Genomic DNA, 21,969 nt, shown 5'->3' on the forward strand with positions numbered 1-21,969 from the left:
AAAGGACCCATCTCACAGAGGAGAACCCAAAGCCCTGAGGATTGAAGTCAATTGCAGCCCCAGTAAGCCGTCGGGGAGGCTGCAGGGGTGAGGGGTCAGGGCCGGACCTGATGCCCTAAGTGGCATGGGAAGTCTCAGGGCCCCTGGGAGGCGAGAAGACAAGCAAGGGCCACCAACCCACTGTGACAGGCAGGAAGCTGCAGGGGCTCCTCTCTCCAGCCCCTCCTGTGTGTCACCTGCCTTGAGCATTATCACAGAACCCACCACGGGAGGCAGGCTGGGGAGGGTCTCCCCATTACAGAAAGGAGAAGACTGAGGCCGAGGGGGCATGTGCCTGTGGCACAGCGGCCTCTGATGCCACCGGCAAAACTGGCCGTACCACCTCCAGCTCAGTGACGGCCTTCTCAAGTGTGGCTTGGGATGACCACGACCGTATACTGGATGAAAACCTCAAAGAGATTTGAAAAAACATTTCTTTCTTTGGTTGTTATACATATTTAAAAGGTCAACCTCTGCCCGGTGCCCAGCAGCCTCCAGGCAGGGGAAGTAGAAAGCGGTCTCTGACCCCTCCTCTTCTCCACGTTCAACGGCTGCTCCCCGGAGCCTGCAGTGACCTGGTCTTATGAAGGGAAGGGGGGGCTCTGGCTGGTGGAGACACCAGACACAGGGGCTGTGTCTGCTCACAGGGGAAACCAAGCTTCCAGGCCCCAGGGGAGGTGTGGGCCAGCTCAGCCCGCCTGGTGGCACTGAAGGTGACGGAGGGACCCAAGGGCAGGAGGCTCCTGAATGTTCCCAGGAGTCTCTGCGGCACTAGGCTGCCCTGGGCCAGCAGGTGTGGAATGGGGCTTCCTTGGTTCTAAGAAACATTAAAGGTCCACAAATGCAGCCTCCAGGCTGATGCCCTTTCCCTCACGTGGTCCTCTGGTGACGAGGGCCTCAGTCCAGGTCTGGACAGACTGAACCCACTTTGGCTCCTGCCCCTTCCCCTGGTCCTTGTTCTGGCCCTGAGCAGGGAGACAGCGTGTGGCCAGTTCTCCACTGGGGCCCTGCAGAGACTCTCCTATCCTGCAAGCTTCTCTTCTCAGGCTCACTGGGCGCCCCTCGGGGTACATCAACATTCAGGGTGGAGCCGCTCCTGGGCCTACCAGTGTTGCACCCCACCCACCTCCTTTAGTCCTCTGCCTGTACGGCCCAGCCCAAGGTCACGCCATCCTGACAGCGGCCACGGTGAACCTGCCGGTCCTGCACAGATCATGTCAGTCTTGGATCATCCTGTGTCCCGGGGTGGTGGGTGCCAGGCCCCCAGTCTCAGCTGGTCCTCCCTCAGGGGCCCCGCCTGCCCTAAGCACTGGTCTCCACGATGCACTTAAGGAACATGGTGTCGTCCTTCACGTAGGCGTGCTTGGGTGAATGCAGCCTGTTGAGGGGGAAGAAGAGCGGGCAGCCACTGGCCACGTTGGTTTCACTCTGAGGCCGCTGGAAGGACGCTGAGCTCAGGTCGGGCCGGAAGGCGTCAATGGCATGTTCACGGTTGTTCTGGTCCAGCAGCATGAAGGTGACCTGCAGGGCAGGGACAGGTGAGAGATCAGGCCTGGACAGCCTTGGGGCTCGGTGGCCCAGGTGGGGGGCTCTGTGCCCGTTGCCTGTGTGGCCCCAGTGACACTCAGCTGGGTCTGACGAGAGTCAAAGAAACCATGTAAGGACACTCTCAGGGTACAGCATGACCCCTGTAAACAGAAGCACCTGGTATTCTGGGGAGATTCAGGGGTTGTCCTAGGATTAGGATCAGCTGTCCCACCCAGCAGGCAGGCTGGAGGATGTCCCAAGGCCACAGTCAGGTTTACTGGGCCGTTGGGGGCTGAAGGTGGGGCAGGAGGCTGGACTCAGTATCCTAAATGTGCCCTATGGCTCAGAAACTTCTGACTCATCAACCACAGCTGGAACCTCTGGGTCCAAGCAGAGAGGCAGGAACAGACAGGGCTGTGAACCAAAGCCCAGTGACACTGACCCAGATTCTGGTATTCACAGAGCAGACGTGTGCTCTCCTAAGAAGCAGATGAACCCCTCTCCCCGGCACATGTCCCTGAAATGTTTGTCGGGAACTGAAGCTGCTTCTCCTACTGAAGTAGTTCTTTACCTTGGCTGCAGGTTAGAATCCCTTCGGGGCGGGTTAACCGTCCTGATGCTCAGCACTTACCACTTACTTGCTGGAGCGAGTCTCAGTGCTGGTGTTTTAAAAAAGCGTCCGAAGTAGCTTTGGGAACCACTGCCTACTGACCTGTACCCAGACCCACCTGGCTCGCTCCCTACCTCAGCTGAGCTCTGCAGCCTTGACACCTCTCCTCACTAGATGCTGCTGTTCACCTGCCGGGATACCCAGCCTCTCCTGACCCTCCTTTAAAAATTTTTTTAAATTTATTTTTTTAGGTGTAGATGGACACAACACAATGCCTTTATTTTTATTTGGTGCTGAGGATTGAACCCGGGTCCCGCCCGTGCTAGGCGAGCGCTCTACCGCTGAGCCACAATCCCGGCCCTAAACATTTTTAATAGACTTTTATTTAGAGCAGTTTTAAGTTCCCAGCAAAACTGAGTGGAAAGTGCAGAGATTTTTCATCCCCAGCACCGTACTGGCACTTCTCCTGCTATCAAGACCCTGCCCCAGAGAGGTGCACCCGCTACCAAAGATGAACCTGCTGGAGCACCTGTTGGCCACCAGAGCCCGTGGTTCACATTAGGGTTCACTCTTGGTGTGGTGCATTCTGTGGGTTTTGAGAAGTGTAGAGGACGTGTGTCCATCATCACAGTATCATATGGAATAGTTTTGTGGGCCTCAAAAATCCTCTGGGCTCCATCTCTTCCTTCCTTTTTCTCCCCTACCGACCGGAAACCACTGATCTTTTTCCCTGTCTTCATGACCCACAGTGGGGATCAGACAGTACGACTGGCTTTTCAAGACTGGCTTCTTTGAACAGCAACACACACTTGGGCTTCCACGTCCTTCCGTGGCTGGACAGCGCATGCACACGGGGCAATGCTTTGTTGTCTGGACAGGCACTGGCCCGTTCTCCTGCTGAAGGATGCCCTGCTTGTCTCTAAGTGTCAGCAGTCAGGTATAAAGGTGCTATGAACATCCGGGACATGTTTTCACCTCCCCTGGGCAGACACGAAGGAGCATGACTGGGGGATCGTGGGGTCAGGGCATGCTAACTTTTTAAGAAACTATCACATTGTCTTCCAAAGTGGCCGCGCCATTCTGCATTCCCACCAGCATGGCATGGGCTCCCCTGCACGTGGTGGTGTCAGTGTTCTGGATTTTGGTCATCTTAACTGTGGCGGCGAATCCACCTCCGTCCTAGCCTCAGAGCACCTCCTCCTGGACGTTTTCCTTATCAGGCCACCCTGTGAATTCCACTCGCACACGCCTGCCCTTGGGGAGCTCGCTGTTCTGGACATTTTAGCTGCTGGGCTCAGGAGCTGGAGGGAGCCTTGACTAGATCCAAAATCAGCTTCTTGTTTTAAAATAGGGGGAACTGGAAACACAGGGGGGGGGACGTGCCCAGGTTACTCGGCCAGTTCATGGCTAAACAGGTCGTCTGCCCTTCCCCCCATATTTGCCCAGGCCCATACCTTGTTCCGAAAAGGCCAGGACAGCAGAGCATCGTACTCCCCCCTCATGATCACGATGAAGAGTGACAGGTGAGTCCTCTTCCCCGTGCCGTCCCCATTCAGGTACAGCCGCAGGCACAGCTTGTAGCCATACTTGGCAGTGTAGAAGGCTGCAAGGCAGAGCAGGGGTCAGCAGAGCCCGGAGGTGGAGAGGAGGAGACCCGGGCACTGCGGTTAGGTGCACCCAGGGTCAGCAGCTCAGAACCAGGCAAGCTCCGTGGGAGCCCGGCCGCCTTCTCAATGAGCGAGTCAAAGAGGGATGGGCTCCCGGAGGTCGGGCAGCCTACTGGCTGTCGGCTGGCCTTCTGTATCACAGACGCAGGGCCACCCTCAGCCCTGGCTCTGTGGTGTTGGTGAGGACGGAGGATCTGCACTCTGATAAACTCTCCAGGGATACCAGAGAATAAGCTCTGGCTCTAGGACCCTCTTGGAGAACCCTGCTCTCACCAGCCTGCATGTGATCCAGGAGACCAGCCCGCGAAGGAGAATGGCTGCCGTGACTACTGGGTGCTGGGGGCAGAGCAGGACCCCACCTCCCAACACTGGTCCCTTCTGCTGTCCTAGGCCAATGGCTGGGCTCTCGCTCTGGGCAGCTCTAAAGGCCATCCCATCGGAACCAGTTCCCACAGCTGGCAGCTTGGTGGCACCTCCCTGGGCAGAGGCAGGGTGTGGGGCAGGCGGGAAGTGGTGGAGGAGGGGCAGGCTGACGGTCTGACTCATCACTGGGTGTTGGTGGAGCAGGAAGCCAGAGGCAGGCTGGCTTGTCCCCTCTGGGGAAAGATGCAGGAGGAAAGGTCTAGCCTCACATGGGGGCAGGAGGTGAGGCTACCCCATGAAGAGGTCCACCCTGCAGAAGAAACGGCTTTGGGACCTGGTGCTGCTCTGGGGTGTAGCACTCTGCTGCCTCGCCATTGTCCCAGTCTCCTGGGGGAAGCAGCTGACCGGTGGGACTCCTCCTCTTTCTTGGCCCCTCCCTGATCACTTGGACACACAGGAGTGACATGGTGGGGGGTGGTGGGGGTGCGGGTGGGGGTGAAGCACACGCTCCACATCTGGCTTCTGCGCAGCCTTGGTGGGATCTAGCCTTCCTAGGCTTCAGTTTGTTCAACTACGGAATGATGTCGAGGAAACGGGCACCAGGTGACGGAGGCTCTGAGTGGTGGCCCAGTCCCCAGCACACAGTGCAGTGCAGATGGGGCCGAAGCCATGTATACAGGAATGGGAGCGTTATATGCACAGGACATGCACTGTTATAGCGACAGATGTCAGTGAGTTAAGGAAACCCAGGGCCCAGCAGTGAGCAAGAACGGCTCCCCTCACACCACCCGCCGGCACGAGCTGCCCACAGTCAGACCAACCGGACACCAGCGCGAGCGGGTCTGACCCAGTTCCCTCCTTGTCTAATTGCAGACCAGGGCTCCCCATGGTGGGGGGGGTCCCACAGTATCCCCCTCATTTGCACGGGCTGTGGCTCACGTTGCCCTTTCTTTCACACAGAAAGCCTCCGGGTTAACGATTTTTATTCCTATTTTCAGAACCACTGACTGCTGTGTGTGGCTGAGGGCCAGAGGTCAGGGCACAGCATGCCCACTGTCCCCGGTCCCGGCATGATCCTGGGCCCTGGCCTATTGGGCCCCGTGGACTGTCTCAGCACTGGCTCCTGCCCACCTGGTCACTTTGCCCTGTTACCTGGGGAGAAGAGGCTGATGGTCCTGCCACATGCGGACTCATGGCACCGCCTGGCGACGTTGGTGATCTTCCACAGGAAGGTGCCGTCGTAGGAGGCCTCCTCCATGAGGCGCAGGCTCTGCTCCAGCTTGCCCAGAGCCTGGTCTTTCTGGGCCAAGGTCTGCTGCAGCTCCACCACCTGCAGGAAGCCCAGTCAGGCAGGGACACTGGAGCCCAGCATGGGGATGTGGAGCGGACATGCCCCTGACCTGCTGTCCTGCTCCCCACCCCCGGGGCACACACATCTGCATTGGCACGTCTCCTGCCTGGAGTCCCTTTCCCTTCCTTTGCGAGGGGCCGACTCCTAGTCATCCATCAGGAACCAGCTGCCCTGGCCCCTCCTGGGGAAGCCTTGGCCCTTGGCCCTGGCTCAGCTGGCCTCTCCTCCACTTTCTCACAAGGCTCTGACCGTGGTCTGGGAGGCCTGATTGCCTGCCTTTCCGACCAGCTGGGCCTAGGCTCACTTCATCCGTGTTCCTATTGGCAGGGGGCCAGCCTGTAAAAGGACAGCCAGGAAGTTTGCTGGGGAGAAGACAAGGTCCTCAGGAGATGTACCTTTTCCCTGCGGCAAGTTCCATAAATAAAGGCTTTGTTTGGCCACTCTAAGCAGTGCCCAGCCTTGCTAGTGGGATTGCCCAACGAAATCTGAAAGAACAAAACTATCCTCAGGTGAGGGAGCCAGGGACTGAAGTGAGGGCCCTTAAGGAAAATTCAACCCCTAATTTTACTGATGGGGAAGCTGAGGTTCTGAGAAAGTGACTTGCTTAGAGCTACTCTGCAAGTTAGTAGTGGAGCCAAAACTAAAATCCAGGCCTCCCTCAGTATGAGACAATGATGCAGTGTTGCTACAAAATAAAAAGCAACATTAGCATAGTGGCTGGATATGACAGGAAAAGTATAAGCTCTGGAATAAAGGAGGAGACAGATGGGTGGATTATCTGGAGTCAGTCTGGGACCTGGGACCACTATATTTGGGACCTGGGACCATTATATTGGCTCCAAGCAAATATGATCCTTTAGAGACTGAGCCCATGCATATGAAGACCACAGGAAACAGCAGGCTCTGAAGGACAGGAGAGACCCTGGGCATTTGGCCTCAGGAAGGAAAGGCTGGTCAGGACATAGCCACTGACTACCCATCTCTGAAGGGACTTGAAGCTGAACTTGTTTTGTGGACCCGGGTGGGGGGAAGGGCCAGGAACAGTGCAGGGGAGACACAGAGACATGAGCTTAGTAGAAGAAAGAACTTTCTCATAGTGAAAAACGTCCAGCAACAGAATGAGCTGCCTGGAGCGGGAGGGAGCGCCCTATCCCAGGAGCAGCTCGGCAAAGGAACTGAGGCATTGGATGGGGTCGGGGTTGACCTTGACTGGGGCTTCTGACCCCGGGCTCTGCCTGGAAGGTCCTGGGGCCTAGGAGACGGGGCGCCTCTGCTCTGTGAATGTTAGGGGGAGGCCGGCCTGCTGCTCTGGTGATGGGTGGCAGGGGCCTCCCTGAACTGACCCCGAGGGCTTCTCACGCTCACCCTCTGCTCCAGGCTCAGGATGTGCTCACGGTCCAGCTGGCTCTGGTGGAGGGAGGCGGCCAGGGCCAGGTGGGAGGCCTCCACCTCCTTGTTGAGGACGGCAACGATGTTCTCGAACACACGCAGCTTCTCCTCCAGCTCGGCCAGCAGCTTCTCCTTCAGGAAATGCTGCAGGGCCAGCTCCTCCTGGCTCTCGGAGCAGGGGGCGCGGTAGCAGTCCACCTCTAGGTCCCCCGCCACCTCCACGGCCGCCTGCAGCTGCAGGTCTGACAGGTTCTGCTCCAGGGCCATGGGCCCAGAGCCCAGGCCAGGGCCCAGCTGGGCCTTGCAGTGCTTCACGAAGCCCAGCAGCAGGCTCAGGTGGCTGGCGGAGGAGGAGGCCTCGTGCTCCTGCACGGCCTGCGGGCTCCCCTGCCGAGACAGAGGCCATCACTGGAGAGGGGCGGATGGGCCAGGAGGGTCCTGGCATCAAAGGCCACCCAGGAAGTCAGACCCATTTCCCCAGCCCAGGGGAGTGGCTCTCTGTGCCGTGGGAGGGATTCAGGAGGACCCGGCACCAGACGCGCTCAGGGTGAGCCACATGCCTCCCAGCCTCTACAGAGCCATCCTTCCCTGCCACACAATCCCAAGTCAGGACCATGGAGAGAGGCACGGGGGGTCCCTTTCATGACCTGCAGCAAAGTTTGGGTGAGACATTAAGAACTTCCCTGAGCACTATGATGACTTAACAGAGAGACCTGTCATTTGGAAAGTCACTGGTGTAAGGGACATCCAGAGGAGCAGCTTGATGTTATAGGAAAATGTCAGAGGGGTTCAAGAAGGGAGATCCAGAGGACACGACCACAGTGGACACACGCAGATGCTTACCTTGAAGGAGCAGCCAATAGCACCAAAGGGACACCCGACTCCAGCCTTAGCCACCTCAGGGTGAACCTGGAAATAATAATGGTGTCACTGAGGACATTTTATGGGGATCCCTGTGGTCACCCTTAAGGCTCTCAGTATAGCACCAGGCTCCATCAGGGCAGGAGGTGGGCTGGGCACATGACTTTGCACATGCTGTTCCCTCTGCCTGGACAACTCCTTTCCACCCTCTGAGCCGCAGCCCTTTTATGACCTTCCTTCAAAAGAGAACCAGGGCCCCTGCTGTCATCTTCAGCAGCACCAGGACCCCTGGTACACGGACGGCTCTGTGCTCATCATTCACTGTGTGGTCGCCCCTACTGGTCTGGGGGCAAAATACTCAATGGCTACTTCACCAAAGAAGACGTATGAATGACGAATCAGCCTGTGAAAAGACGCTCTGTGTCACCAGTCATCAGAGAAGGCGAGTTATAACCACAGTGAAATGCCACTCCCCACCTGCTAGAGCAGATGAAATTAAGCTGTGATGAGATTGAGTCTTGGCGAGGAAGGGAAGCAGGAGAGAATTTTCTCATGCTGCTGGGTTCAGACACCGTGGAGGCATCTTATCAGGCTGAACCATCCTTCTAAGATAACTTACGTCCAGCCCAAGAATGTTCTTGATAGCTCTGCTCAGAACAGACCTGAACTGTGAGCAATCTGATATAACCAAGTGGTGAACAGATAAATAAAATGTGCATCCGTACTACAGAACACTGCTCATTCACCAGGTGGAATTAAATAGTAACAGAGGAGTCAACATGGGCGAACCCTGAAACATTATGCTAAATGAAAGAAGTCACACAAAAGATGACATACCATTCTACTCTTTTTTTTTCCCCTGATGTTAGGGATTGAACCCAGGGGTGGTCGGCCCCTGAGCTACCTGCCCAGTCCTTTTAGTTTTTTGAGATAGTATCTTGCTAAGTTGCCAAAGCTGGCCTCCAATCTGTGATCCTCCTGCCTCAGCCTCCCAAGTTGCTGGGATTACAGGTGCATGCCCCCCACCAGGGCCCTTGATTCCATTCTTAGGGATTCTAGAAAAAACAAGGCTACAGTGGTAGAAATTAGATGGGCTGCTGATCCAAGCTGGGAGGAGACAGTGCAAGGACACGGACAGCTTTTTCCAGGGCAGAACTACCGTTAAGATGGTGTTATGCTTTAACCAGGATTCATCAAACTGTATACTTAAAACAAGTAAATCTGACTGCATGTAAATAATAGCTCAACTTTTCAACAGCTTTATTATTTTGATTTGAAGGAACAAGTCTGTGGGGCACAGTGAAAGGGGATCTGGAAGAACAGAGGAGGACACTAGTCATCCCTGTGCACCAGGAAAATAAGCAGAGGGCTGTGGGCGTCATGAGCGGCTGGCCTGGGACTTGTGCACCACCAGTCGGGGCCCACCCTGCCCCACCGTCCTGGGCTTCAGGGACAAACTGTTCCCAGCCAAAAAAAGAAAACAGATGCTTCATGGGAGATGGGCAGATGGCGGCCTTGGCAGGGAGACCCTGGCTCTGGGGAGTCAGCGGCAACAGAGCCCCCCTCTCCTCACAGGTCCCTTTGATGACAGGTGGGAACCAGGAGCCTGATGCCGAGGGGCCCGGGAGCCGGGCACATGACCTGGGGGATCTCGGGGTCTGCGTTTCCGCACAGCGACGATTCAAAGCCTCTGCAGTTCTAAGGTTGAAGCTTGGAGTGAGTCATTAGAGGGGTAAGAAGGTGACAGTGGCCACGCTGGCAGTGGAATCTGAAGCCTCCCCTGAGTGAGGTGTGTCCTTCTGTGGCAGAGCCCTGATGGTGTGGATGAGCAGGGAAGCCAGCTTGGGGGTCAAACGCCAAGCGGACATCAGGGTCGCACTATGACGTGCGTGTACAGGTGTGGGCTGTGACCAGTCGAATCCTGGAGGAGGAGGGGCAGGGTGACTCGAGGGGCCTCGGAGATGAGCCAGGCTGCCCTCTCATCAGCCATCTCTCCCTCCTCAGAGAGTAAGGGGGTTGGGGTTTGCAGCCTGTTTTGTCACTTCACATGCTAGTCAGGTGGCCCTGGGAGAGTCAATAACTTCTCTGTCTTAGTTTCCCCATCTGTGACATGGGGATCACAGTGCTCGCCTTTAGAGTCATCGTGAAGATTAAATGAGATACTACACTTGTGTGCTAGCATCAGTTATCTATTGCAAAATAATACCATGACTGTTTAATGGTTTAAAACAACACTAATTTATTATCTTACAGTTCTGGAGGCCACAAGTCCTAACACTGAGGTGTTGGCCGGACTGCGTCTCCTCTGGATGTGGTAGTGGGGAGTCTATTTTCTTCCTTTTTTAGCTTCTAGCAGCTGCCATAGCTTCAAGCCGTAGCTTGGGGTCCCCTCCCTCACCTTCACAGCCGGTGTACAGCCTGGCTTGCTGACTCTCATCCCCGTCTTGGGAAAACCCCTGTGATCACGCAGGGAGCTGGGGTAATTGCCCCACCTCGAATCCTGCATCTAATCACAGCCACAGCCTTCTTTTGCCACTGCCATGAGCTGAGGGGCCCCTGCCATTCACATGTTGGGTTTCTAGCTGCCCCTGCCCCGCCCCCAGCATGTCAGACTGTGGAGACAGGGCCACAGGCTAAAATGAGGTCATATGGTGCAGCCTTATCGGACTTGTACCCTTACCAGAAGGAGACATTGAGACGCAGAAGACCAAGTAAAGATGGCCACCTACAGACCAGAGAGGGGCCACGGAGGAATCCAGCCCCGCCAGCACCTTGTCTGGGACTTCACAGCCTCCAGAACTCAGAGCACAAATGCCCGGGGTCTGCCCACCCCGTCTTGGTGCTTAGTCAAGGCAGCTCTAGTAGAGAACAGCCACGAGCACCATGGACAGGTTCAGGGATCATGATGCCGACGTCCCTGGCACATTTTTCTGCCTGATACCACGTTCACTAATTGTGAGCCATTAGTAGTAGCATGACTGGTATTAACATTCTTCCTGCAGATGACCAGCCTCCACCCAGTAGCACATGCATCTCTTTTAACCCCCACGACTCAAGCTTGTGACAACTAATTCTATGAAACTCTACCAGACTTCTTCAGATGGGTAAGAACGTCCCTAGATGTGTGTGTACCCAGAACGTCCTGCAATAACAGAGGACCGAGGCATTTCTGCATGCTGTCTCGTGGGTCCTGGCACCGTCCTTGGCAGCAGGCGAGGCTGGATTAGCTGCCGCCTCGCCTCAGACTGGGCTGAGCCGCCAGCTGAGTCTGGGTTTTCTCTCCCACAGTTCCAAGCCTCGGCGAGGCTGCTGCTCTCTCAGAGCTGTGTGGCTCTGGGGGCCTAAGCTCTGCGAGAGGGACAGGGCTCTGAGGAGGATGGGGGGGGTGGTGGTGGTCAGGGACTCACAGGAGGCAACAGGGCCAGGTGAGTACAGCCCAGAGCCTGAGGGCCACGTCCAGGTCCTTTCTCCCCATCTCGGAGCCTTCACCTCACCTGAAGGCAGGGACCAGTGGCACAGAGGGTTGCCGAGGAATAACAGGGTACGCCTGGAGCCACAAGTGGACCCTACGTGAATGGCCTCGCCGCTTGCAAATTGCTCAAAATAAAGCTGGCAGTGGAATTTCCTCTGAGGAGGAAACAGAAAGAGAGAAAACAGAAGGCCAGCCCCCGGGGAGTCCGTGCTCTCTGTGTCTGAGGAGCCTCTGGGTGTGGGTATTCCCCACCAGCCTGGTACCCAGGCCCTTTGGGATCGGGTCACAGAAGGTCCCCGTGGGAGGCCCACACTCAGGGACCTGGGGGCCCCCAAGAATGTGTTAGGAGGGTGCCAGGAGCTGAAGGGCCACCTGTGTGCAGCCACTGTGTGGAACAAGGAGGCTCTGCATGTGCCAGGTGCTGCCCACCATCCTAGACTGGGCACAGAGACTGGCCGAGGATCTGGAGGCCCGGGGCTGGGTGTGTGTGTGTGTGTGTGTGTGTGTGTGTGTGTGTGTGTGTGGTTCTGCTCAGCCTCAGCTGGTGCTGACCGGGAGGCACCCTAGCTCCAGGGAGACTTGGCTGTCTGTTGCTGCCCGTCCCTGCCCTTCCTCTATACCTGGGCCAGTTCCCTCTCTGGTGTCCTCAGCTCTAGGAAGCCCTGCCTGATTCTCCTGGTCGAAGGTGGCCCTAGCCAATCCTGACCTCCACAGCACCCAGTGGGTTCTAGCACTTAAGGCTGACGCATGCACGACACATTTTGGGGGTATGGGTAAGCCCCCATTTGGAGACCGCATAGAGAACATGCCTCCACCACACACCACACAGGATGCCCGTTGGTCAGTGAGCTTACAGACGTAAACTGTCAGCAGTTCATGTCCAGGCATCACACTTCAGGGGACACAGATGGAGGACATTTGCCCCAGAGGCAGACAGACACAACAGGGATGTGGTATCTGTCTACCCCAGATCAGGAAAGGCCCTGGGGACAGGAGGCTGACTTGCCTTTTGTGGCCCTCACAGGAGACAGATTTTAGCTCAGCACAAGTAAAGAAAAAAATCACTGCAGTTGTCCAGCAACAGTCTCCAGCGTGGAGAGGCTTCATGGAGTAGCAGCTCCCTGTCTTTGGAAGGACATGAAGCCTCACGGCAGGGGTCCGGCACGGTGTGGACACTGAACTAGACAGCTCAGACGCCTACCATCTTCAGACTCTGGAAAAAGTTAGGCACTATTGCGAGCCCCTGGCATCAGATGCCAGCTTGCTTTTGACCTTCGTGAATGGGTCAGAGAGGGAAGGGAGCGAGAGAAGCACTCCCATCGTGGGGGTTTGGCACACAGAGTTCTTTTCCACTCACTGGTTTGTCCCCTACTTCATTGTTATTTCTTCAGAAAGATGACTCCAGGCAAGAACCAAGTCTCTAACCAGGTCACGTTAACCCTCTAATACGTGTGGCTTACACCAGGTGCCGGTGCAGGACTCTGGGCCCCTCTGAGGGAGGTATTACTCTAATAAGTCAGAGGATGCAGACGAGCTGATAAGCGGACGGAGTGTTTGCAGGGGTGGGCACCTTTGGGCCTCACTCCCCTAGTCTCCAGCCCGGTCCCTCTACCCTGTCTCCACTTTTTGGCTTCCCCAGATACACAGGCCAAATTAGGCATCACCACAGATGCAAAGTATCCACTGATAACCACCTGCTTTCCCTTGGTCAAAAGTCCCCAAAAATTCCCATCAGGGCAGGAGCCAGAGGAGTCCCTAGTCTTTCCACTCTGTGGCTTTGTGCAGGTGATTAGCCCACTGACTCAGCTCCACCAGCTCCTTCTCAGTGGGGCAGACGGCTGCACTGGGTGGGGAAGCCAGAAGGGAGGGGGGTCTGCCTGCATCTAACAGGCCTTCGCCCCCATGCCCAGAGCCTGTTGGAACACCCGTCGCTCCACCACAAACATCGCGCCATCTAGTTCAAGGCAGCAAGTTGCACACTGCGTTGTGCAGGGCCCTCGGAGTCCCCAGAGTCTAAGCCTCTCTCCAGCACGACAGCCAAATAGGAGGCTCAGGAAGTTCTCCCATGGATCAGTGGTTCAAATTAATCCTTCCTACACGGCCTAAGAAAGTGTACCTGATCCTGCCACAGGAGGGCTGCTGAGGAAGGTTCGGGAAAGCCCTCCAAGCCAGATCGGGGTACGGCAGGAATTTCCCCCGAACTTTCTGAACATCAGGAACCAACCAGCACAGAGAAGGGAGACGCACCAGCCTGTGGCTCAGCAAATGCAAAGAAGAGCTCCAGTGCAGCTGCTGACCCATAGCCTGGACATCACAGATACTGCAAAGGCCCCGCAGAACCAACCTGACATCTTCACTTTACAGAGGAAGAAACAGCGTCTGGGATTTGCCTCCAGCCATGCAGCGAGTGATCCAAAACCATCTTCAAATGCCAGACTCACAAATAAATGAGGGGGTTGGATTTTGAGCAGCGATTCCTACTTGTTTGCATTCACAGGCCCACGAGAGTTTTGTTGCTTTACTTGGAAGATTACATTAACATAAAGATTGCTATCTTTTTATTGTACCTGGTAAAGGTTTTACCAAAAACTATCATCTACTATTGAATTTTGTTTATACAAAGACATATACAGGAAGGACACAGTCTCAGAGTATAGTTGATTCTATAAATGGAGATAATTTAGCTTTATAAAAATTCACTATGCTTATTTTTTTAAAAAATATTTTTATAGCAGATGGGCACAATACCTTTTTTTAAAAAATTTTTATGTGGTGCTGAGGATAAAACCCAGTGCCTCACATGCGGGAGGCAAGTGCTCTACCAACTGGGCTATAACCTCAGTCCACTATGCTTATTTTTAATTTTTTTTTATAAACCGGTGGATGGGATGTAGAAACTTCTGGGCTGTGCAGGTACCTGGGAGAGTTCTACTAGTTTGCAGGGGCAGAGTTCTAGATGGTGGTGTCTGAGAACATCTCCTCACCTCTCACATTTTAAAGGTGTCTCTTACTTCTAGAAGCACAGCTTGGCAGAGCCTAAGAGGGGGGGCTATAACGGTCCAACCCTGCATCAGGAGGCTGGCTAATTTATTCCATTAGAGCCTCAGAGTAAATATTTTGGGCTTCAAAGTCTCGTGGCAAATACTCTGCCGTTGCACAGAGAAAGCAGCCACAGATAATATGTAAATGGGTGGGTGTGACTTTATTTATGGACAATAAAACTTTATGGACACAGTGGTTTGAATTTCATGTCCTTTTCATGGATCCCCAAATACCATTTCTTCTTCTGATTTTTTTTCAACCACCTAAAAATATAAAAATCATTCTCAGCTTTTGAGCTGTACAAAAACAGGTGGTGGCCGGATTTGGCACCAGAGCCACAGTCTGGACGGCTGGTCTAGACCGTGGTTCTCAGCCCAACTCTATCACAGACCAGCCAGGTGGCTCTGGGGAAGACGCTTCCCCACGGTGAACGCCCATCTCCTCGCTGCTCATAAAGTGAATTCAGTCCAGACTCAAGATAAAAGAGGGTGCACCTGTCAGGGGACAGCTGGGCAGCTGCCTCATTGGCCTCAACCTGAACAAATCAAGAGAACAGACAGATGCTCTTTCCTGGCTGTGCCAACATACCTTCTCCTGGGTCAGAAGGCTCCTGGGGCTTTCAGATTGGAGGTTGTCCCCTCTGCATTTGGGACAGATCCCATCTGGGCTGTTCCTGGGGAGACATGAGCAAATGCCCTGAGTGTGGCGTCCACTCCCTGCACCACTCACTCTGCTGGCAGCTCCCAAAGCCCAGGCCTTGCCCAGCATGGTGGCTGACAGCAGTGGTCACACAGGTCCAGAATCCTGGAGCCGCCATTCTCAAACCTCCAAAGCCTGGGGCACCCATGTTTTTCTGTGGTTTGTGGGAAAGTTCTTTGGCAGCCAAACCTGACCTGAACGGACCCTTGCTCGTTCCACTTGGTGTGACTACTTGTATGTTTCACTGTAGAAACACCAAAGTGCTTGATTACAGGGTGATGCCCTTATCCCTGCTGGAAGAATTACATAATACACTGACTTGCTTTTCTAAAATGTGAAAAAATTCTGAATTCCAAAATATAACTGGCTCTGGGAATTCAGACAGGGACTGAGGACATGTAATTAAGTCACTCTTCTCAGCACCTTCTATTGCGTTTTGGTTTCTTATATCTGGTGATTACAGATGATCATGGCCTATTAGATCAAGAAGGGGGTCTCAGTTATCATCTAGCGTGGAGTTAGGACGGGGTGTCCGATTCTGACTTGGGTCACACATGGGCACCTGTGTCTTTATGAAGTCCCCAGGTGATTTTTGACTCAGTGGATTTTACTGACTTAACCCATTTTACAGGTGAGAAAATTGAGGCCTTGGAGGCCTGTGGATGGGCCACGGGTGGAATGAGTTCTGAGCAGGACAGAAGCCTCTTTGTGCTCAGGAGCTTTGTGCCTTTCCCTCCCCCACCTGCCCTTTCCACTCTCAGGACCTTCTGCCCCCTTCCCACACCTCCTGCCTCCCTCTTCTCTGTCACATTTGAAATTTTCATTCAGCTCGATTCAGGTTTCCCACCTTAAGCTGAAAAGTCCCAAAGAAAAGGTCATGGTCACAGCATGTGGCTGCTCGAGAGAGCACATTTATGCCAGGAAACTGACCTGGGGCAAGCTGACCTCATCTCTCTACAAGGCTTCAGGGTCCTCATTTGTAAAACAGAATTATAATAGTACTCACCCCTCGAGGTTGTCCTGAGGGCATAAGAAAAGAGTACTTGGCATACAGCAGGTGCATAACAGTTGCTTAAGGCAAGATGCTGATGTACTACTGATGTCTTACACTTCTGAGCTGTTCAGATTTTAAATATAAATGTTCTACATAGATGTGTATTTTTATCTTATCTTTGTCCCCTTTAAGGGGTTTCCAGCCAAGTACTGAGATATATTTGTTGAACCATTTGTCATTCACCAAGGAGCTGAATACTCAATATTAGAAGAGCTTTTTTGAGTATTGTTCATGAGGCCTTGTAACAATTCTGCAAGGCAGAAAACTGCTTTACAGACAAGAAAGTTGGGGCTCAGAGAAGCCGGCAGTTTGCCCCGGGCCCCACAGTGAGTGCAGAGGTGGGCCTGGAGTGTGGACGCTGTGGGGCTGAAATCTTTCTGTGGCTTCTTCTCTTTCTACCCACAGCTACCGGGGCAGCTTCAAGGAGAAAAGGGTGTGGACCCTGAGGCCCAGAGAGGTACAGTCACTTGTCCCACGTCCCTGGCTCCTCTCAGCCTTCCATCAGGGGTCCCTCCCCAACACCCTCGTCCTGCCCACCCTCTGTTTCTCGTCCCCTCACCTCAGGTTCTCAGAGAGACAGGCTGTGCAGCAGAGGGCCCTGGGTTCTGGTGGGTCCTGGCGGACAGTCCGAGGACACCCGAAGGGAAACTCATTCTCATCAGGGGCCTGGTGGGGGCTGCTGGCCGAGTTGGAGGCCATCTCAGGGGGCGTGCAAGCTGCTCCAGGCCAGAAGGCAGCCCTGTGGAGTCCGTGGGGAGAGGAGAGGAGGGTTCTGGCCTGGGCCACCCTCTCTGGTGAGCAGAGTCTCTGGTGATTTGATCTTTTCCTCTCTGGCTGTGAGTAGTTCAACGTCACAGCTGAGTCACAGCAGGGATGGAGCAGGAATTACCCTTCGTGGTGAGAAAAATCCCCTGCATGGTGACCAAAGGCTTCAGGAGTGTCCAGTCATTTTTTAGAGTGAGAAAGAGCAAGAGAACGAGTCAGAGGAAAAGGAGCATGTCACAGACTTTCAGGAGCCAGAGTTCCCCCGAGAACCGCAGGCTGCTGCTGGCTTCCTCTGCCTCCTCCCTGGGGCATATCGGTAGAAGCCACAGCTGGCCACTTGTCTTGTCCCCTGGGACCTCTGAGCAGTGTAAAATTCTCAGTGGGGTGCTCACCTTCTGGTGGAAATCCCCAGGGTCCTGTAGGCTGGTCCCAAATTCAGGTTCAAGGTCCTTTAGCTCTGCCCTGTCACTTTTACCTGGGTGACTTCAGGGAAAAGTCACTTTCTCACTGTAGGTCTTGGTTACCCCATCTGTTTAAAAAAAAAAAGCAAGTTTCAACCGGTGGTCTGTCTCTGGGCTTTAGGATTTGGCAACTCTGTGACTAAGCCTAGAAGAGGGAGCAGAAATTCTTCTGACAGCCCAACCCTGCGGGTGGCATGTTGCACCAGTCACAACAGTGACAAAGCCCTCCCCTTCTTTGAAGTCCAAGGCCTTAGGACCTTAGACTCTTCTGGGCCCCTCTCCCCACAGCCCCACTCAGGAAGTCATAGGTGGCTACATGCTCGGGTCAGGCGCCACCACTTCCCTGCTCTGAGAAGAAAGCACTAAACAAATAAAGATCTTAGGGAGTGGGGCTCAGTAGCCAATGTAGACACATTTGCAGGAAAAGTGGACCGTGGGAACCGTGCTCCTGGCGTCCACTGTGTGCTGGGCAGTCTGCTCCCTCCAATCCATACAACAACCTGCTGGGAATGCCTCTGCAGTCACACACAGGTTCAGAGAAGCAAGATGCTTGGTCTGGAGTCACAGAGACTCTAGTGGTGGAGTGGGATTCGCACCAGGGCTGTGGGTCTCCAGGGTCTGAGTTCTTCAGCCACAGAAGAGTCATAAGCAAGGCAACTGGGTAGAGCCTCCAAGCCGAGCTCCCCTCGCTGATCAATGGAAAAGATGACCCTTGCACATCTGTCTATTCCACTGAGTTGCCACTGGGGTTCTGCACTTATTCAAAGTGATTTCCAGTCGGGGGCTTTGAGGTCAGACAGACCTGAGTTGGGATCCTGGATCTACCACTTACTAGCTAAGAGTCCTTACACAAGGGCTTTACTTCCCCGAACCTTAGTTTCTGCATCTATAAAAATGGGGATAGTGATACTGCTTCACCCAACTGTTCATGATGAGTGAATGAGCTGGTGGTGAGAGTAGAACACAGTTCATGGTCCAAGTGATGTGCTCAGAAGGCTTTGACATTTTACTCATATTATGGCCATAGCCCCTTGACTCCTCAAAATCGGGGAAGAAGAGGAAAATGGTAAATTACACAGAGTATTTTTACATCTGTCAACTTAATCTGAGCCTCCCAAGTGGGCAAGGCAGGTTGGATGTTGTCATCCTGCCCTCGATAAACCCAACGGCCCACCTTTCCTGGGCTTCCAGGGGCTGTTGGCAAAGAGGTCACTGTGTCCTATGGCCGCAGTGTAGATCAGGACTTCCACCCTTCCCTGAGCCTGCCCAGCACTCTCAGCCCACCACTCTAGTTCAAACTATCAGACACTTAACTGCATGCCCCAACATGCAAACTTCCTCCATTCCCACCTGCCCCTCCTTCCCTTGGTTTGGGATAGAAGAGGAACCCAAGCCTTCTCTCTCCATGCAGCTTCCATCCCTTTCTGTCCCGTCTGACAGGCCAGTTGTCATCCACTCCCTCTAGCTGCACCATCCCAACAGCATCAAAATATGCCCGAGCTGCTCTAATAAGTTAAAAAAAAAAAAATAAAGGCATTACTTTTTAGCACTGTTAAGTATTTTACATACACCATCTCATTTAATTTTCACACCCCCCCCCTTCAGGCACATATTATCACCATTATCCTCATCTTACAGATGAGCGAACTGAGATGGGAGAGGTTAATCAGTGACTCGGATTAATAAGCGCAGGTTAATAGAGGTTAGGAAGCACAAGGTCCTCAGTTCAGTAGCTTCCAGGGCATGCCTGAGCCCAGAGTCTTGCTCTAATCACACGTGCTTTAAAATTGTTAACCCTGATTCCAAATCCTCCTCTCACAACTATTTTTTTCTCCCCTCTCGACAGACCTTCTAGAAAAGACTGTCTACACAGGTGCCTGAGTCTCCTGGGAACCATTTCCCCAAGATTACTGACTGCTCTAGGCCCTTCCTTCCGGAATCCTTTCCTTCCTGGCTTCCCGCACCCCTTTGGATGGAGTCCTCCCTGCGTCTCCGGCTGCTCTCCGTCGGTCTCCTTGCCCACTTTCCCTACCACCTGGAACCTCCATCGATTCTTCTCGGTGGATCCACCCACGGAGATCCGTGCACGCGGAGTCCCCAGCGTCGCGTGCCCCAATCTTCCCCACTGGTCCTGGGGCGCGCCGGGCCCAGACTCCACTTCCCTTGGCAAGTTTTAGGGGCCGCCCTCGGGCGCGGGGCTTTCGATCCCATCGCTTTCGATCCCATCGCGCCCCGCTGTCCTCGCCCCAGCCCCTGCGGCCCTGCTCCGCAATGCCGGTGGCCAGTCTGTCGCCCCCAGCCCTGCCCATACGCCCCCCAGGGCAGGTGACTGTCGTTTCACCACAGTCACAATTTCAGATGCGCGCAGAGCTCCGCAGAAACACCAGCCCGAGTCTGTTTCAGGACAAACGGGCCCCAGGGGTGCCCCAGGCGCCCGCAGGAAGGGCCGGGACCGTGGGTTGGGGACCGGCTTGGCAGCGCGGGTACCAGGGTCCGGCGCGGCGAGGCCGGCGCTTGGGGAGCCCCGCCCGTGCGAGCGCAAGCTGGGGCGTGCGCGGCTGGCGGGGCCGGAGCCACCCCGCGGTCCCGGGCTGGGGGGGAAGGCCACCAACCTCCGCGTCGCCACGACCTCCCCGCCACCGGCCGGGAGCTTCCGGTGGGCGGCCCAGGACGTGGCCAGGCTGGCGGAAGCCGCGGTCCCCACAGCCCCCGCTCGCTCCGGGGCCGCCCCGGGGCCGGGCGGACGCTCCCCGAATGGGGAAACTGAGGCCGGCGGCCGGCACCGAGCCCCGGTTGGCAGTAGTCAGTCCCCTCCTCCGCGCGCCAGCCCGGTCGGTGCAGCGACCGCACTTAATAGCGCAGCGCGCGCCGCGGAAACCAGCCCACCCCGGGGATCTGGACCCGCCGCGGCCCCTCGCCGGCGGGAATTCCCGCCCCCCGAGTCTCACCGGCTCGTGGATCCCTGCAGAGAGCCCAGGGCACTGCCAGACTCGCCCAAGTTTAGACAGTGGCCGCAATCAGGACGCAGCCCGCCCTTAGGCGCTGCGCATCTACAAATCTGGTTGTATGGAGGAATCGTTTCTGCTTTTTAATCCAAACACCGCGGGTGTGCACGCACACCCACGGCTACTTGTTCCCCATGAATTTATGTACAGGAATCAAAAGAGTTATGGAAATTAGCATTGGTGTAGAATATGAGTTTAAACGGTAAAAAACATATTTTTTTTGCGAATCACTGATTTGACAGGTCTCCTCTTTTATCAGACCTCTAATTCCTGCGGACCAGACTGCCCAGGGTGGAGGAGGCCGCCCACCTTGCTGATTTTGTTTCACCTTCCTAGGGACTCCCATGAAACTCCCTTTGTGTGTTATGATCCCTGTTTTGTTTGTTTTGTCTTGACTCTAAGGTGGTGTTTTAGAACTGGGAACAACCTTCTGCTTTTCTCTTTTAACCTGGGGTGTACCTAAGTCTCTCACCCATTAGAAGCTGAGCTGCTGTCTTCCAGTTTCAGGCAGACAGGCTGGGGCTGCAGCACAGATGGAAGCAGAGAGGCTCTGGCACAGGAGGACCTTGGGGTTCCACCTGGAAGGGAGATACCTGCTTGAGGACAGAGGTCCCAGGAGCCTCGTGGAGACAATCCTGTAGGAGGCTGACCACAAGTGGCCTTTTCTAAGACCAAAGAATTCAAAAAGTTCCTTCCATCTCTGACTTAAAGATTCATCCATTCTCAGTCCAGTCCCTGAAATGGAGTTGCTTAAGGATTGTGGGGCCTATAAGAGCCATTCTCTGGTCCCACTTCTCTCCTGCCCGGCCCTCCCTCTCTGCCCTAAGCCAGTGTAAGTGAAAGGCAGGCAGTCTGACCTCACTCTTCATGTGCCACATCCTGTTTTCAGATTAGTGAGCTCATTCGCTGGAAATTTACCAAAGGAAATAGTTTAATTTTGGAAAGTACCAAAAACTTATTTGTAGTCACTCAACATCATTTTGGGGGCTCTTGGAATAGAGGGGGGCATCTCTGGAGGACCTCTGAGTGGTCAGGGAACAGTACGGCTACAGAAATTGAAAGTGCAGCTCTGTGAGGCTGAACCTGATTCAGAAAGGAAATAAAACCTTTTGGGAACCACTCGTCTCTACGGAATAGATTTATTTTTTCTGTTCTAAAAATGGCCTTAGATCGGAGGTCAGAGCATGGGACCACAATGAGGAACCAGAAAGCAAACACAGGGAAATGAGATGTTGGCGCCTCAGTAGGCTCTCTTCTTATCCATGGCTGTTCCCCTTGTTCTCAGAGGCAGAGAATGACTTTCATTCTTCAGTTTGCCCCAGTCCTCCAGCTGTCACACTCTTGACACTGAAGTGGCCTGACAGGTCTCACAGTCTCTAGAGCCTGTGGCTCCTGCCAAAGAGGCAAGGACTGATGGTCAGGAGGACTGGATAATTAAAGGGCCATTCCGTGTCAAAGATGGTAGAGTACAATTGAATCCCCGGAGACTTGCCTCCAAGAGGCCGACCACCTCTTGGCCTGGGGAGTAGGTAGGAGCCACCTGATTCCTTAACCCAGCCCAACACACCAGCCTGTTCTTTAGTCTCTTAATTCTGGACAATGGTTTATCAAGAGACTAGTCTATAAGTCATGGTGACCTATCTTTCTGTCTGAGGATGAGGAGG

The 21,969-nt window shown here is 54.5% G+C and overlaps 1 protein-coding gene across 10 annotated transcripts; it reads right to left on the bottom strand.

Annotated features, from left to right (window-relative positions):
* Positions 1-455: 455 nt before the first annotated feature.
* On the bottom strand, positions 456-20,385 carry Traf1 (TNF receptor associated factor 1). Of its 10 annotated transcripts, none has more exons than XM_078048092.1 (10): positions 19,913-20,145; positions 18,475-18,805; positions 17,232-17,368; positions 16,634-17,003; positions 14,910-14,994; positions 7,790-7,855; positions 6,923-7,333; positions 5,359-5,536; positions 3,631-3,779; positions 456-1,560 (listed from the first exon to the last, which is right to left on the bottom strand). In XM_078048092.1, the coding sequence occupies exons 4-10, from the start codon at positions 16,771-16,773 to the stop codon at positions 1,342-1,344; spliced, it is 1,248 nt and encodes a 415-aa protein (XP_077904218.1). In that variant the 5' UTR covers positions 16,774-17,003; positions 17,232-17,368; positions 18,475-18,805; positions 19,913-20,145; the 3' UTR covers positions 456-1,341. The 10 variants fall into 10 exon arrangements, with proteins under 10 accessions (XP_077904218.1, XP_077904221.1, XP_077904222.1 ...); XM_078048095.1 differs by lacking the exon at positions 19,913-20,145 and adding an exon at positions 19,788-19,895; XM_078048096.1 differs by lacking the exon at positions 19,913-20,145 and adding an exon at positions 19,265-19,781.
* Between the last annotated feature and the right edge of the window lie 1,584 nt (positions 20,386-21,969).

This window comes from Ictidomys tridecemlineatus, chromosome 4, assembly GCF_052094955.1.
Source record: "Ictidomys tridecemlineatus isolate mIctTri1 chromosome 4, mIctTri1.hap1, whole genome shotgun sequence".
In the NCBI taxonomy this organism is placed as follows: domain Eukaryota; kingdom Metazoa; phylum Chordata; class Mammalia; order Rodentia; family Sciuridae; genus Ictidomys; species Ictidomys tridecemlineatus.